The sequence below is a fragment of the Eptesicus fuscus genome, chromosome 13 (assembly GCF_027574615.1).
Source record: "Eptesicus fuscus isolate TK198812 chromosome 13, DD_ASM_mEF_20220401, whole genome shotgun sequence".
Lineage (NCBI taxonomy): Eukaryota > Metazoa > Chordata > Mammalia > Chiroptera > Vespertilionidae > Eptesicus > Eptesicus fuscus.
This window is the reverse complement of record NC_072485.1, coordinates 67,088,659-67,107,036: the sequence shown is the minus strand read 5'-3', so window position 1 is coordinate 67,107,036 and position 18,378 is coordinate 67,088,659. Positions and strand designations below refer to the sequence as shown.

Here is an 18,378-nt window from a genome sequence, read left to right as displayed (position 1 = left end):
TGGTTGGGGCATGTGCAGGAGGCAATTAATTGATGTGTCTCTCTCACATTGATGTTTCTCTCTGTCTCTCCCCCTCCCTTCCACTTTCTCTCAAAATCAATGAGAAAAAATATCCTCAGGTGAGGATTAACACAAGTAAAATACATATATAAAAAAACAAATAAAAGGACACAATCAGAACGAAAAGACAACCCACAGAGCGGGATAAAATACTTTCAAATCACATATCTTATAAGGGACTTTTACCTATAACATATACAGAACTCTTATAATTCAATAACAAAAGACAATCAAATTAAAAAGTGGACAAAGGGCCCTGGCCACATTTGCAGCTTAAAAAACATGGGGTCTTGGCTGTTGTGACTCAGTTGGTGTTGACCAGTGCACTGAAAGGTTGCCAGCTAGATTCCCTGTGAGGGCACATGCCCACACTGTGGGTCCGATTTCTGGTTGGGGGTGTGTGTAGGAGGCAACCGACCAATGTTTCTCACTCTCTTTCACCTTTCCTCTCTAAAATCAAATTTAAAAAAATTTAAAAGAGAGATTTATAAAAAAAAAGAAAAAAAAGAAAAGGACAAAGCACTTTAAGTAGACATTTCTCCAAAGATATACAAATGGACAAATGGTCAACAAGCAAATAAAAACATGCACAATATGATTACTCACTACAGAAACAGAAATCAAAACCACGAGAAGATGCCACTTCTTGGCCACTAGAATTGTTATAATTTTTTAAACACAGAATTATCCTATGACTCAGCAATTTTATTCCTATATACCCAAAAGAAATGAAAACAAGTACTCAAATGCACATTTATATCAGTACTATTCATAATAGCTAAAAGGGGGTAAAACAATGTCCATCAATGCACGAATGGATAAACAATTTGTGATATATACACATAAGAACCCTTACTCAGCTATAAAAAGGATGAAGTACTAATACGAATACAAGCTACAACATGGATAAACCCCGAAAACATTGTGCTAAGTAAAGGAAGCCAGGCATTAAAGGTCACATATTCGTGATTTCAGAATAGGTAAATCCACAGAGACAGAAAGCAGATTGGAGGTTCCCAGAGACTTGGGTAAAGAGGTGATGGTGAATGACTACTTAAAGGGTACAAGGTTTTATGCTGAGGTAATGAAAATGTTTTGTAACTAGAGAGAGGTGGTGGTTGCAAACTGTAAATGTACTAAAGGCTATAGAATTGTATACTTTAAAATGGTTAATTTTATATAAATACCATCTTAATAAGGCATTTTTTCAAATAAAAACTAAAAGGGAGATTTACTATACCTTATCTTTCTTTCCTTTTTTTGTCTTCTCAGGTGGTGGCACTTTGGGAGCTGGTGGTGGTGTTGATGGAGGAGGAGGTGGAGGAGGCGGAGGTGGTGGTGGTTCTACAACAGCAGTTGTAGGCACAGCACTTCGAGCCGGTACTGGCTGCAGTGTGGGAGCAGTCACTGCCATTTGGACAGAACATTCAGCATAATTCATAATTGCAGAAGCTGATGCCAGTCCTAGGTAATTTGACTGTAAGCTTATTCCTCTGGCCTGATGACCTATTCCTGTTGCTGGATGGCTAACTGATGATACTGCCTGGTGTCCAATCCCTGCAGACTGTTGTCCAGTCCCTGTTGCCTGATGACCTAACACGAAAAACATAAAATGAAACTTTATGACAAAGGCCAAAAACAAGAAAAAGGGAACCGAGAAATTTGTAGATCAACATAACATATCTTTTCCTAAACAAACAAACAAACAAACAAACAAACAAGCTACATTTTCTAGTAGCAAAATATTTCTTAGTAATTTAGCATTAAGGTACCTGAACACAAAAATCATTGTTATGTAAATGCACAGAAAACAATCTGGAAGGACACATACCAAACTGTTAATAGTAACTGAAGTGTTTATCAAGTGAAAAGAAACACATAAGTCTTCGCAATGAAAACCCATTAAAATTTGTTTATGACATATAATTCTGGAAACAAAGATATAATACATCGAGGAAAACATTTTAACCATAATGCTTACCTGTAGCTATAGCTGATTGGCTGTACAGGACTGGAGAACTACCAATGGTAGCTGACCTCTGAACTACTGCAGTACTAATTTCTGTAGCTTTTCTCTTTACAGCTTTAGTGGAAGGAGAACTAGAGGTGGTAGAATCAACTGAACTCTGAAATGCAAAAGATCTAGTCAGTGCTGCAAAAGGCCCTAAACATCCTCTTCTAAAATAGAACATGGTGTCAATTATGCCCATCCCCGGAAACTCTTTAGGATGTCAAATGGCATTCTCACCTGGCTAGTTACAATTGTAGTTTGTGTAGGTTTCAATGGAGTATCCTCCTCTGTTCCTGGGGCAGGAGGCTCCTCATTTCCCTCATCCTCCATCTCTACCTCCTGGATCTCACTATCTTCTACTGGAGGAGGAGGTGGGGGAGGAGGAGGAGGGGGAGGGGGAGGAGGAGGAGGGGGAGGGGAGTCTGGGGGTGGAGGTGGGGGTGGTGGCATTTCCAAAGGTAATGGAGGTTGAAGCACAGGCACATTTGACTGAAGGAGGGTCCAGAATGGAGTAAGTGGCATGAGTGATGAAGAAGACACTTGACCAGAAAAGGACTCTTTACAAAGAGAACCTAAAAAACCAAACAGGAGTCAGGGAAAAGGCAAGACAAAAACTCTGTATTTACAGAAATGCACAATAGACTGGTGAGACAAAATCTGATCCACAGATCTATTCTACACTGATGCCTCTGAAATACTAAATAACTCAGTTCAAAATGATTCTCATGGAAAAATAAATTTATAAACCTCATAGTGAACACTCACCCTAGCTATGAAATACCAATTTTGTTCTTTGGGTCCAGATTTATGAACAAGTAAGTGAAGCACATCACATCATCCCAATGAGAAATTCAGTCATCTGAACCTACACTAGATTTCAAAATACACAACCTGGCTCTAGCTGAGTAGCTCAGTTGGTTAGAGCACTGTCCCATACACCAAGGTTTCAGGTTTCACCCTTGATGAGGGCACATACAAGAATCAAGCAATGAATGAATGAATAAGTGGAACAAAAACCAATGTTTCTCTCTCTCTCTCCCCTGCCTTCCTCTTTCTAAAATCATTAAAAAAACCCCACCAAACTACAACTAGAAGACAACACTCTAGATTCTTTTTACTTTTAAAGGTGAGGAGCGAGGAGTGATGCACATTTGCAGTATTGATTCTGTGTATTTTTAGTGAGCTAAACAAGTATTTGAGGATAACCCAGAACACCCACACAAATTCTATCAATTTTAATTAATGTGGGTTACTAAAGTTATAAAAATCCACTTGCAAGGTGCTATTGTCAAACCTATCATTCCTTCACATCTCTGTGTGAATTATACTCATTTGTTAAATCACAGCAACACAAATCAGGGAGGGTAATTTTATTTCTGTGGTGAGAAAAGGGAAATTTAGGGGAGTGAATCCTCAAGGTAAATGATAACTCAGAGGTGTTTGAAGATGCAGAGGATTTGAAATTGCTGTTGAAGTCTGAGTTAAATAACAGCTGAAAAGCTGTAGGATCAGCTTTCCTCTGGTTTTGCAAAATCCAGTTAACTACCGTCCTTTCTCTGCTGGGAAATGTTTTAAGGATTAGAGAAAATAGGAGGATATACTTACTTGTAGCCTTCCCCATCCCTCTTTATCGTCAATAGGGAAGTTTCACAATATATGAAACTATTAGATCTATATCCCAGGAATGTTGAAGGGGATTTTCTCCCTAAAAATCATAGAATTTAGGAGTAGAAGAGACATGAGAAATCATCTAGTTCAACCTTCTCTTTTAAAGGTAATGAAACCCAGGAAGGAAATAACTTGCCCAAGATCATACAGCTCTTAGTGGCCAGTTATGACTCCTAGTCTAGTGCTATTTTTACCAAGATTTCCTGGTGAAATATCAAGAGTCCAAGAGCTTTAGAAATCTCAAATAAATCTCACTTCTCTTGGAGTAGAGATCCAGATGCAGGTACCTGTTAAATTTCATGGTCAAAAGCAGTGGATTAGATATGGGCTCTATTATAAAAGGCGCTGGGACAAAGATAAGACATTTTACTGTACTTTGCTCAAAATATACCACAATAGCAATTCAACAAAGTGACCACGAACCACTTGGCTTTTATAATAACTTTACTTTTCATGGATCAGAAAAATGACACATTATGTAAGACTTTAAGAATCTGATTCACATGGTTATTGTAGAGTTGTTGTTTACTAAGGAAAAGAGCACTGAAAAAATTCATCAGAAAACAGAAATGCAGTTTTCTAGCTAGAGACTTCAAATATGTCATTAAGACTTCAAAACATGTCATTAAACTTGTATTTGATTATATCTAATATGAATTTATACACTAACTTTTAGACAAATAAAGTCTTGGTAGGGCTATATTCTAATAATATATCAGAATTACATAAGAACTAAGGTAATAAACATTACTAAACTTCCTTCTAATAAACCAACCACAACATACGGTTGGTAAATAAAAATGTCAGATTTTATAGAATGGCAGATTTCTCATCTAGAAGCATAATGCATTACCAATACAGTAATGATGTTGATATGCTGCTGTGCAGAGGAGCTCAAGAAAACATGGTTTCAAGATTAATAATGTGATTCAGGACTCCCAAAGTTAATCAGAATTAAAATTTGTAAATATAAGGCAAACTAATCTTGATAAATTTTTGCTGTGAACAAGAGCACTTTTAGAGTTAATATTTGAATCCCAAACTACATTTACTCAAGACAAAATCTGTGTCTTAACATTCATGATCTTCTTTGGCTTAAATACAAAGAACTTCAAGAAATCTAGTTTGAATATTCATGGATATCATATTACATAATGCTTTTCTTCATTTCTAAATGTAAACCAGTTGGTATATATTTTGCCAATTAAGAGAACATGTAAGTCTGAAGTCCAAGGAGAGATTAAAACGGTATACACAGCTTTTATTATATGCTAACAGATTAAAAAACTGTAAGCTTAAAGACAGAATAGTGCGGGGATACAAATTTTAAATTCTTTAAGAACATATCTTTTCTATGCATCTTTATTTTTATTTATGGGCAGGCTTCCTTTGTTTTTCTGTATTTCCCTAAAGAGAAAATTTTGCTTAGTATTTTAAGCCAAGAGGCCAGTTTAGCAATGTAAAGCAACAAGTTATTATATAAATAACAGGTCCCACAGAGACTTTTTTTTGAAAAAGCAGGTATATTTAAACTAAGTGACACAAGTCCAGTAAGATAGACATACTGGGTTATCTTGAAATATTGCTAAATATTTAGTGACATGTTAAACTCAAACACTGACCAACAAGCAAGGATTAAAATAAATAGAACTCTGGAACTTCCTTGCTCCATATAGTGTAGTAATTTTTCTTCTTTAAAAGATGGTTTAACCACTGCTAAACTGACAAAGAGCACATATTAGAAACTTTCTTTATAGGCTTAAAACAGTGATCAGTATTGCTTTTAAATCCTTAAGGCCTACATACAAACATGGATTCTCTTTACATCAAGTTTACCATAGTAAATCACTATGGTTTTAGTGATTCTCTCAATAAAGATGCTGAAGAACGTAAGATGGTCTATCTCTGGCTTTTCCCTACAGTTTAACTTAGTTTTATTTTAATCAGATAGGAATGTCTCAAGGTCTTTCAACTAGGTGCGTCATTAAAAAAAGAGACTACTTAACTCTACGGTGGTCATTTTAGACTATCCAGCTTTGGAACATACAAAAAAGGGACATCAGACAGTGGTCAGGAGTGGAATCACCTACCCAGAACCATCACTACGCCTCTTATGTTCACTAACTACACAAAAAAGCAAACAACCAAACCAACTTATTAGACTCTGTCTGTCTGTTTATCTATCTATCATCACTGCGACCAAAAGAACGGGAAAAGTAAAATGTTAAGTAAAATACCCCATACCTTGAGAAAATGTATTTCTGAAAAATAAGGTAGAATAAAACCACCCTTTTACTGTTATAAAATTATCACTGTAGTGATATTGGCTTTTTATTTAGAGTGATCTGACAACAATTCCTAGACTATTTAAGAAATTAAAATTATGACGTTTCATTTGCTACATCATCAGAACTTTTCTACTGAGATTAGGCAGTACAAAGCATCATTTTTGATAAGCAGTGGACAAAAGAATTCAGCTCTTTACTCCCTAATTTTCCAACAAATTCTGTATTTTTTTATCTTCCAAGGTTTATTACTTTAGAAACCACTCTTCTCTCTTGCCTTCATATGCCATCATTTTAACAAATAGCTACCAGTTTTTTAGATCAAAAGGTTAATCAGTTTTGATTATGCTTCATTATTCACTTAATTTTGTCATTTCAAGATGGACTTTAAGGGAAAAAATATGTATCATCTTCCATAATGTGGAAATCAAGCCACAACTCTTAGAAGAGCTATCAGATCCTCAGAGAGACTGAGGAACTATGGGAGCCCCACTCCCCCTTTTAATGTACAGCAGGTCCTCAAATTACCTCATTTTGTTATAACGTCAATGAGATGACATAAGAAGTTAACTATTGTTGAATCAATCAGCCTATGGTAAAACTGATTTCATTATAACATTGTTTTGCTTAAAGTAACAGAACCTATTGAAGAGTTAAGTGAGGACTTCTATATTTAACTAAAGTGAAGAGCTCTGACAGTACTTTAAATGGGTTAAGCCATTCTGATTACTATATAGAAGAATGTTGTTGACTATTTTCAATGATAAATTATTTTGCTTCTCTGGAACAAGTATGGTCCTAATTTCACAGCATTTCTTCAGATCATTATGATTTGTAACAACCACACTTCTTATAGGACTTTTTTATAAGTGGAGCTTATATACTAGTTCTACAGAAAGGTGGAACAAATCTCACATTACTCCACATAGGTATTAACAATTCAACAATCTAGTCCCTTAGCATTAATTAGCATTCCGTTATTGGAAATCCACAGCTTATCTGTGACATGAGAGAGTGGTTATGGGACAGCATTTTAAAATAAAAATACACTGTCTCATCATTTCATTTTTTATCAATGGTATGCCGATTTCCAATCAGTCACTGTCTTTGTTTTCTACAGTATAACTTCTGCATTTTTTTTTTTAGGTCAAGCCACTAGTTTTTAATTAAAAATTTGTTATGATTTAAATTATTTCTTTTAATAATCCCAATATAAATCTTTTTTCCCTCTAATTTCTCTCCAATTAGTACAGGGCAAATTGTCCCACCTGTGGAATTCTCAGAGGATTCTGTAGAATTTGAATCAGTGCCAGTTTTGTCTTTCAAGGTCTGTTTAGGAAGAGTCTCGTCTTTACTTCCTTGTGCTTGGCTTTCTTCCTCCTCCTCCTCACCATCTGGGAACTCCCACTGAGACTCGCCCGAATGTTCGTTTACATAGAAATATCGTCTATGATCCCTAAATTACAAGAAAGAAAAACACATGTCTTAAGACCCATTCTCCTACAAAGACACTTGCATTTGGTCCTGTCCCAGGACAGCAGTCTGCTCTCACAGGGACGAACCTCTTCTTAATGGACTGCTATTCACAAAGGCAACAAAGAGCTTTGACATTTGTGGATGGAGAACCAAAGAAATTCAAAGCTATTTGCACTGCCAGCAGCTCTGTGAATACAGCCCTGAGCCCTCTCAAATCCAACAGATGACTTAGAAAACACCTCTCATATTCAGTTTTTGGTTTTTTTTGCCAATGCTATTCAGGATTTCAAGTGTCATTAACGGAGGGACTCAATTTCCTAGAACATTAATTTCCCTTCCAAAGAAGAGAACAACGAAGTTTGCGAAAGGTGACTCTTCCCCTCTTGGAACGTGGAATTCACATTTCATATTCTTGATACCAAACACAGTGAAAGCTAAAGAGAGGGAGAGTATCTGGGAGCTGAAAAATAAAAGAGCAAAGATTTCAAATAACGAAAAAAAAAATCAAGAAAAGCCAAATATAAAAAGAAATGTTTTCATCTGACCTGCTGGCAGAAGATAGTAATCTTGTTCTTCATTCACATCTTCAGCCACGAAGCTTTCCTTAACTTCACCGAGGTTAATCAGGAGTAGTTGCTTCCAGAGGTCCTGTAAAGCGCACAGAGCTCTCGCATGCGCTTAACCCCCAAGCCCGCCCTACTCCGTGCAACACTCTGGAGAGTAAACCAGCTTTGTCCAATCTTGGAAAAAAATCCGTTACATGGAACACTTTAAACATTGATTTTTGTTTCTCCAACGCGTGGCTGGCGCAAACTCTGTAATCGCTTGTGGTGCTTTGCCTGCCAAGCACCGCTAACTGCAGCTGCTCTCAGTCTCCAGACAGGCTGTCATGTTGTCAGGTGGTGGTGATCACAAATCATGTCTGAGATGTCAAAGGTGAAAGGTGAAAAGGGGAGAAGAGTGCGTACCTGTCCCAGTGGCAGGACCAGCCTTTAGGAGTGGCGTTTATTTCATACTGTTTTAGTTGTTCTGCTGCATCCTGAAGTTTTCGTTTAAGGTAGTTTCCATTAAGAGCCCCTTCCCGCCAGTCTGCAATCCGAGTCTAAAATCAACAAACAGCAATAAGTGTTAAAGACTTATTATTATTTCAGGAGATAGAGATAAGAAGGACACGAGTCTTCTAGTCTGTGACTGTATTGCTATACTGTGGCAGGAGTAAACCAAAGAGGAACAACAACAACAAAAATACCATCTTAATTACCTAAAATATCTTGTTTGTCTGCAGTGTCCTGAAAAAGGAGATTGGACCCCAGTACATTTTTACACTGCCAACTCTCCTGCCCTGTGAAAATGAGTGGCAGTTTTGGTTTTCCCCTTTAGATTATATTAAGATTGGTTCCCCAATAATTTTGGATAGATAGTTCATTTAGTTTAGCAATGTTATTAACCAAAGTAAAGGTTCAGTTCTTAGGAAAACTAGTCAGCTTCCTATAGGAGTTCATTACCTAATCCTACCATACCATTTTGTATAGTATGCTGGTTACAAATATGACTGATAACTTTTCTTTTTAAATAGATTTCTAATGCTTTAACATTTATAAAATAATTTCAACATAATATGACCTTATTGGATCATTATGAAGAATTTTAATTTACTAGAAAGAAATCTGTATTAAAATATATGCCCTTTCAGTTGTATACCTGAAATGTGTTATGAACCAATGTTACCCCAATACATTAAATAAAACATATATGACTAATGAAGGCAGTGAATATAAGCATCATCATTATATACAAACTCTCAGTATTCATTTTAATAATTATATTTTGCTTTAGCTAATCATAGTTTTATTTCCTGGGTTAGCAGTTAAAATATGCATCAAGGTTAAACATTCAAATTCAGAATTAAAACATAAACAAGACAGATTCTTCACTTGTAGCATTTCATTTAAACATTGACTATACCAAAAATGGCTAATTACCTCAGTCTGTAAGAGCAGCACATGAAAGTTGGAGATGGACTGTCTATTAATGCCTAAAAATTCAAATTTACTCATCAGGGTATTTGCTAGTTCTCCAATCTGAAACTGTAATGCAGGAAAGAAGAAAAGTTAAAATAAAAATGGAACCAGCAATATTTTCTGTATTAAATAAAATCTTGTATTTATTGTTATAGACACTAAAAATATGGGTCTGCCTATAAATTATATGGTCTTTCTCAAGTAGCTGCATCCAAATAGTTATGCAGAAGATAAATTTATAATTTATAGCAAAATAACTCCAATAACATGAAGAATAGTAACAGAAGGTTTAGAGAAATTAAGTGAGTACCTACTCTAACACAACATGGAATTCAACAGTTGAAAACAGATCTGAAATGATGTAACTCCTGATATTGTTCATGCTATCATTTATCCATTATTGTGTATACTGGCCACAAACTGAAAAATATTAATTCTCCCAATCCCTTCAACATGACTGTACACTAGCTAGGAACTGGATAAACTCTTTCAAGTCAAAAGAATATGCTAACTGGTTTTCCCAACAGACCAACTCTAAATAGCCACATACTTAATACAGCCCAATTCTCCTATTAGAAATGACATTGGAAGAAAATTTGCCTTTGTGTAAGGACATGTAGTTCATGTAGAAATTAAATTTATGACTTTTAATCTCTTTAGTACTTCCAAAGTAGAGAAGCCTTTACAATTACAGCCTGGCTGGTGTGGCTCAGGGGTTGAGCCAGGAGGTCATAGATTTCCCCGTCAGGGCACATGCCTGGGTTTCAGGCTCAATTCTCAGTAGGGAGCGTGCAGGAGGCAGCCAATCAATGATTCCCTCTCATCAATGATGTTTCTCTCTCCCTTTCCTTTCCTCTCTGAAATCAATAAAAATAATTCGGGTGTTCTTGGCCAAGTTGTTCACAGAACAAATATCTTGGTTGTTGAACCAAAGTTACAAACCTTTCAAGCGGATAACTATTCTCAGCATGACAAAAAGTGTCTCAGACAACCAACAAAGGAGAGAAAGCTTTTATGGCTTGCAAATTAACCATTAGCACAATTTTAAAACATAAAGAGGCCATCATGAGTGCTAATGTTGTTAAGGGTGTGAAAGAAATAATGATCACAGACAATTGAAGAGTAGAAAAACTGTTGTTGATTTGGATAGAGGAAAAGCAGTTAACCAGTGAGAGCCATTTCGGAGGCAGTGATGTATGAACAAGGTAAAGATGCTGCATGATGACCTGGAAGACATCCCTGGACCAAATGCTAAAAGTGATTTGTTTAAGGTGAGTAGGTAGAGGTATCGATACATTTAAGAAAATAAATGTTTGTTTGTAGGTTAAACAGTACATCAGATATGTACTATATATAAGGAAGGTTAAAACAGGGAATCATTTGGGGGTTTGGAACGGATTAACTCAATGACCCCACTGAGCCATGCCAGTCAGGCTCAATTTATATTATTTCTAATGGGAAAAAAATGATTCGGTTTTCCAACAAATTGATTCTCGAGATGCCTTCCAGAATGGATTAAGCTCAAGAACTGAGGTTCCACTGTATTTGATAAGCTATTGCTTTCTAAAGGAGGCTTCTTGTAAGAAAGTAATTAAGAATTTATTAGTTTATCTACATAAAGTCAGTCGTATAATTCCTTATTTCAGTCTTAAATATGACCTTTTCACCTGAGTAAATGATTTAGAGTTGGAGATAAAGGTTACTTTTACTACTTGCTAATAGAAAGTAATTTAATGGTTAGCCAATTTACCATAAAAATATTTGTCAAGTTACATTAAGGAATATGTATACATACTTTTATTTATTTACTTATTTTTTAATATACTTTATTGATTTTTTACAGAGAGGAAGGGAGAGGGATAGAGAGTTAGAAACATCGATGAGAGAGAATCATCGATCAGCTGCCTCCTGCACACCCCCCACTGGGGATGTGCCTGCAACCAAGGTACATGCCCTTGACCGGAATCGAACCTGGGACCTTTCAGTCCGCAGGCCGGCGCTCTTATCTACTGAGCCAAACCGGCTTCGGCTACATACTTTTAAATCCTGTTCTTCTTCTACTTTAGGTGCTGTTTGTACTTTATTCTTCTCTGAAGATTCTTCTACTTCCATTTCTTTGTCTGAATTCTCATCTATTTTTTCTGAATTTTCGGCACCAATTGCTGCAAAAAGAAACAACAAAAAAACATAAAATTAATTCAAAGGGACAATAGTGATAGAGCCCCATAAACATTTTCTTACCCCTGTAGAAGAGAGATCTGAAAAAGGTTACAAATTCTCTGTTGCTCGTGTTTCTTGTTAAAGAAGCCCTAATGCCTTGGCCAGTTTGGCTCCGTGCCTGGAGTGTCAGCCCATGCACCGAAGGGTCGTGGGTTGGATTTTGAGTCAAGGACACATACCTGGGTTGTAGGTCCAATCCCCGGCTCCAGTTGGGGCGAGTGAGAGAGGCAACCAATTGATGTGTCTCTCCCACATCGATGTTTCACTCTCTCTCCCTCCCTTCCACTCTAAAAAAAAATCATTGGGAAAAATATCCTTGGGTGAGGATTAACAACAAGAAAAGCTCTAATGACTTATAAACCTATTATCTTGATAAAACCAAAAAAACTTTACCCCTTATAATTACCTTTCTTAAAATGGGCCTATGAAACAAACTTAACTTTGTTTTACATTACTCTGTAGTTTCTGCATTCCCTTTCTCCTTTATTTTTCTTTTAAAAAAAATTTTTTATTTATTTTTTACAGAGAGGAAGGGAGAGGGATAGAGTTAGAAACATCGATTAGAGAGAAACATCAATCAGCTGCCTCCTGCACACCCCCACTGGGGATGTGCCAGAAACCAAGGTACATGCCCTTGACTGGAATCGAACGTGGGACCCTTCAGTCTGCAGGTCAACGCTCTATCCACTGAGCCAAACCGGCCAGGGCCCCTTTCTCATTATTAATCTTTTCTAATCTTCTCTTCCAGAATACCACAAATTCACTTACTTACAAAAGCTATCAAACTCAGAATACCTGAGGGTTCTTTATCAAGTGAGTTTTGAATAAAAGACTATCTTTATTTTATTAAAAAAATAGTTTTATTGATTTCAGAGAGGAAGGGAGAGAAACATCAATGATCAGAGAATCTCTGATTGGATGCCTCCTGCACGCCCCCTACTGGGGATTGAGCCTATAACCTGGGCGTGTGCCCTGACCGGGAATCGAACCGTGACTTCCTGGTTCATAACTAGTGAGCCACACCTGCTGGCCAAAAGGCTTTCAAAATCAGAGCAGCATTTTAAACTACCTAATAACTTCCTTTCTGAACTGGCTAAGACCTGTAAACAATCTGTATTGGACCAACCTACTCTTCTGGTTGGTGCTGATTATGTTAGTAATGGGAATCTCCAAAAGAACAGGTTTACCACCAACTTGGAGTAAAGAATAAGAACTCTAGCCCTGGCCAGGTACATCAGTTGGTTAGAGCATCATCCCAACACACCAAGATTGTGGGTTCAATCCTGGTCAGGGCACATACAAGGAGCAACTAATGAATGCATAAATAAGTGGGTCAACAAACCAATGTTTCTTTCTCTAAAATCAATTAAAAAAAAAAAAATTAGCCCTGGCCAGTGTGGTTCAGTTGGTTGGAGTGTCGTCTATACACCAAAAGATAGCTGGTTCGATTCCCAGTCAGGGCACAAAGGTTGCAGGTTAGATCCCAGTTGGGGTGTATATGGGAGGCAACGTCAATGTTTCTCACTCCCTCCCTTTCTTGATCTCTAAAAATCAATAAAAAACATATCCTTAGGAGAGGATTAAAAAATAAGTAAATATGAACTCTCTGTTAGGCTTGCTTCAAAACACCTGCTTAACAACTTATCCCCATATAAAATGTAATTCTTTCAGTCATGAGAACCACTTTCAAAATAATCAAATTTGAGCTCGGCTGGCATGCCTCAGTGGTTGAGCGTCAACTTATGAACTAGGAGGTCAGGGTTCGATTCTGGTCAAGGCACATGCCAAAGTTGTGGGCTTGATCCCCACTGTGGGCACGCGGGAGGCAGGATCAATGACTGATACTCTCTCACCACTAATGATACTCTGTCCCTCTCTTAATGTAAACTTTTTTTTTTTTTTAAATATATTTTATTGATTTTTTACAGAGAGGAAGGGAGAGGGATAGAGAGTTAGAAACATCTTTCAGCTGCCTCCTGCACACTCCCTACTGGGGATGTGCCCGCAACCAAGGTACATGCCCTTGACCGGAATCGAACCTGGGACCCTTCAGTCCGCAGGCCGACGCTCTATCCACTGAGCCAAACCGGTCAGGGCTTAATGTAAACTTTTAAAAATTGTCCATCAACGGGGGAAGAATTAAATGTAAATGAAGACATCAAGCTCGGCCCGTGTAGCTCAGTGGTTGAGCACTGACCTCCAAACCAGATCACAGTTCAATTCCCAGTCAGGCTTGTGCAGGAGGCAGCCTATCAATGATTCTCTCTCATCATTGATGTTTCTCTCTCTTCCTCTCTGAAATCAATAAAAGTATATATTAAAAAAAAACCAGACAGACAGACAGACATCCATACCACTTTGTGGTTAAAAACAAATATTTTCAAGCCATGTTTTAAGTGAAAAAAAAAAAAAAAAAAAAAAATTGGTTGCCTAACAATCTGTAGGGCTAATCTCATCTCATCTCATCCATATGGTAATATGTTCATGTATACATAACTTCAAATGTAAAAGGTCTAGAATATGTAGATAAAGGAGTATGGAATGAGAATAGCAAAAAGATGAAGGGGGTCTCTTTTAGAATTCTAATTCCTGTTCTTCTATATTGTTGATTGAAAAGAGAAAAACCAAAGATATTTTAATTTATTATCTGTGTGTTTTTTTTTAACCATAACCTATAAGGTATCTTCTGCTAGGAATACTCAATTAAGGTTTGGTCAAATCTTATTGCTAATTTTCTACTACAAAATTAGGGCCAAATGGACATAAAAACATTAGTTCTGATAACAGATTGGAAAATGCAGCAGGATCTCTTCTACATTACCGTGAATGAAGGTAACTTGAGTCCTAAGGACAGCATCAAACCTATCTATATACAGCCAACCAGGCTGGGAAACTTGCTAGAAGTGGTCAAAGCTTGCCCTGCTTACCAACTGGAAATAGTGAACCAAGTAAGGAGAGCTCATGGTCTTATACAGATCAAGAATTATTGTGTCCCTAGCCGGCTTTATCAGTGGTTAGAGTGTTGGCCTGAGGACTGAAGGGTTGCGGGTTAGATTCCAGTCAAGGGCACATACCTTGGTTGCAGGGTCAATCTCCAGTTCGGTTGGGGCGTGTGTTAGGGGGCAACCAATTGGTGTGGTCTCTCTCACGTTGATGTTTCTCTCTCTGTGTGTAATCCCCTCCCTTCCACTCTCTCTAAATATAAATGGAAAAAATATCCCCGGATGAGGACTACCAACAAAAACAAAAACAAGAACAAAAAAAGAAAATTAGTGTGGCAAGAGAGTAAGAAAGGAGGAAGAGGATCCAATCTTGTTTTTCTGTTTCTGAGGGAGAAGTAACCTTCAATCAATAGTGAATACACAACTGAACGGATGCCATCCTTTCAGAATCTTAACTCTTCCATTAGTGGACAGGAAAAGGTTGAGAGAAGTGAAAGAAAGCTTCCTTCCCAGCATTTTTCTAAAAGGGTAAAGTGCTGTCCCCCTTTTTTGCAGAAGAGGGAACAAAAAAAAAAAAAAAAAAAAAAAAAAAAAAAAGGGAAATGAAGGAATTTCCTTCCACATCTTTCATCTCTAATTTAATGTAAAGCACGAATTACCAGTTTCTCCATTTTCTGGAGTCTCCCGTCCAGTTTTGCTAGAACTCCGGCTGGTAGATTCTGGACTGGTAGCTCGAACAAACATCTTCCATTTTCCTTTTTTAGACATAAGTCTACGCATTCCATCTTGAGATGCTGGCTGGCTGATATCAGAACATGGACTAGACCCTGACACACTACCATCTCCTTCCTCCAAGGCTCGCAACTCTGCCTACAAAGAACATGAAAATAAAGTTAGAGTGTCATTAACTGTTAGTAGCATTAAAATGTCTGTGAGTAGCCACGTGTTTTCCGAATTTAAATCCTTTGAGAACAGGAAGCATTTCTTAACACATTTTCCCATGAGAGTTGAACATTATGTTCCATATTCAATTGTTACTCAATAAATACTGACTCAAGATTATAGTCAACAAATATGGATTTGAAGGAGATAGGTTCTAGAGATCCTTTGCAATACATGTACACAACAGACTAAGCAAACTTTGCGAATCTCTCTTCATAATGTCAAGGAGATATTACTGTTATAACACGTTATGATTTTCCTTCACTGAAGGTGGCAGTAGATGAAACTGTTAAAAAAAAAATCAGGGCAGAAAATAGGTAAAAGTCAACTTTTCAATCAGGAACGTTTCCTGTGGACCATATATTTTTAAAAGATGGTGATTTTTCCCCTTTTAAAGAAAAGCACATAAAATTATGGGTTCCTTTTAATTCTGTTCTTACAAAGCCCATTTAACATGCAAACATGATACAGCTGATAAGCAGCAAAATCCCAGTAAGTGTAGTGTACAGTAATTTATGCCCAATGACCCCAGAATATGATAGTACTGAGGGAAGAAAATGCACCTTAGCTAAAATTTCGAAACTTACTTTTTTCCTTTCCAAAACGAGCTCAAGTTCAAGGGTATCTTGTTCCTCCTCCTCACTTTCTCCAGATTGAACAACACTGCAAAGATCCTCCTGAGAAGGGTCTTCCATATTGTCCAATACAGTTTCCTGTGGCTTTACTATTGTTGCTGTTTCTTCTGTTGTACTTGTTTCTTTCACTTCTGAAACTGGCTCTACTTCTTTACAAATTACTTTTCTTCTCCATCTTTCTTCTTCCTCTTTTATTCCCTCAGGCAATAACGGAGCAAGCAGTGCTGCTGCCACCCCTTTCCTCTCTTCCTCACTATTTGAGAGAGCTTGAATTCCTTCATTTACTTCCTATAAAGAATAAAATAATCTCACTTTTCAAACAAATCTCACCTGAATATATATAATTGTTCATGTAAAAAATTGACTGCATTTTCCAGTCATTGAATATTATTGAAAACCAACTTCCAACAGATTAGTATGTTTGTACCATTTTCCTTACATGTGCATAATGGAAACATTGCTATTTAGAAAGGCAGTCTGAACTAGAACCTAGTTGTGGGTGGAACTCAAACACATCCTCCCCCATTCTCCCTATGTCAAAAGACAAACTAATAAGAAGCACAAGTAGATTTAAGTAAGGTCAAAATTTTGTCAGCTCAACACATGACTGTATAATTATGCACCTTTCTCTTCTGTATGATGAGATAACCTCACATTTATTCTATAACGGTGATTTAAAGGGAAGCAAAACATTTCTAACATGAAATGTGTGATTATATTTGAAGTGTCTATTTCCTCCACTGGGATACTTACTTTTTCTCCCTTCTGGAGTTGTAAAGATTAAATTAAAGTAATTTTTGGACAACCCCCTACTCTATCATTTAAAAATTCAAGACAAATTAAATTTCAACTCATACACTCTGCAAAATACAACGTACTTTTCTTATTGATGAGGCTATAAAAATGCTCATTTCACTAATAGTTTTAATTAATGTAACTCATTTTATTTTTAAAAATCTTCACAACTGTTAGAATGGCTATTATAAAAAAATCAACAAAGCCCTGTCTGGTGTGGTTCAGTTGGTTGGGGCATCATCCTATGCACTGAAAAGTAGGAGGTGTGCAGGAGGCAGCCAATCGATGTTTTGCCCTCACATGGATGTTTTTCTCTCTCTCTAAACATCAATTAAAAAAAAATAAAATCAGAGATCGAAGATGGCTGCTGACAGGAAGGTAGGCTGCAAGATAGTGTGTGAGTGAGAGAATGAAATGAGAGTGTGTGGACATACGGGGAGTGTCTATTTGTGAGTGAGGGACAGCTATATTCCAAGGGACTATTGGGGACTGCTGGACCGGGCTCCCCTGACCAGGCAGCCTCCACTGCTGCTGAAATCTCTCTTGGAGCGACCAGCTCTGCCCCAGAGACCACGCCATCTTCCAGGGGAGAGTGGCTGTCTTCTATACCACAGTAACATTCAATTTCTTTAGATTTGGCCCGGCCGGCATGGCTCAGCAGTTGAGCATCCACCCAGGGACCAAGAGGCCACCGGTTCCATTCCCAGTCAGGGCACATGCCCATGTAGCAAGCTCAATCCCCAGTAGGGGGCATTCAGGGGGCAGCCGATGGATGATGCTCTTCTCTCACCAATGTTTCTCTCTATCCCTCTCCCTTCCTCTCTCAAACAAACAAAAAAAATTCTTTAGATTTGAAAATATGTAAAAGAGGTTAAGTTGTAACACTGACCTTTTTAACTTCTCGCTTGGCTATGACTGGTCCACTTTTACTACTGGAAACAGAAATATTTTTCTCCTTATTATACATGTCTGTGTTTACCACAAAACTAGTTTCAGCACCTGTTACCGAACTTAAAAAAAAAGAAAAAAGAAAAGAAAAATATTATCATTATATTATAAAGACTTAAATTTCCTTCTCGGTAATTTCTTTTTCAAGGTATTCCTACCTGGGTTGGTAATGTTGTAATCCCTGTACCTGGGTGGCAAGGTACTGGGGTAATTCCCATGTCACTTCATTTGTTTGTGTATTCCAATAATAATAGCATCCTGTGTTCTCATCCCAGACTTCTTGCCAATCTCCCATCTCAATCTCAACTATAAGAAAATAAAACAAATTTTAAGAAGCACAAATTACTCCACAATTTGGATTTACAATCCAAGTCA

At 37.3% G+C, this 18,378-nt stretch overlaps 1 protein-coding gene across 1 annotated transcript in view; it reads right to left on the bottom strand.

The window, feature by feature from the left end:
* Positions 1 to 18,378, bottom strand: part of FNBP4 (formin binding protein 4) — a 32,036-nt gene that overhangs the window by 6,434 nt on the left and 7,224 nt on the right. Inside the window, exons 5-15 of the mRNA XM_028153428.2 lie at positions 18,162 to 18,309; positions 17,945 to 18,065; positions 16,213 to 16,548; positions 15,343 to 15,553; positions 11,559 to 11,683; positions 9,483 to 9,587; positions 8,469 to 8,602; positions 7,293 to 7,480; positions 2,309 to 2,643; positions 2,042 to 2,186; positions 1,301 to 1,653 (exon numbers count right to left, since the gene is read on the bottom strand). Coding sequence (XP_028009229.2) covers positions 1,301 to 1,653; positions 2,042 to 2,186; positions 2,309 to 2,643; positions 7,293 to 7,480; positions 8,469 to 8,602; positions 9,483 to 9,587; positions 11,559 to 11,683; positions 15,343 to 15,553; positions 16,213 to 16,548; positions 17,945 to 18,065; positions 18,162 to 18,309 — 2,201 coding nt within the window. The remainder of the gene's footprint in view (positions 1 to 1,300; positions 1,654 to 2,041; positions 2,187 to 2,308; positions 2,644 to 7,292; positions 7,481 to 8,468; positions 8,603 to 9,482; positions 9,588 to 11,558; positions 11,684 to 15,342; positions 15,554 to 16,212; positions 16,549 to 17,944; positions 18,066 to 18,161; positions 18,310 to 18,378) is intronic.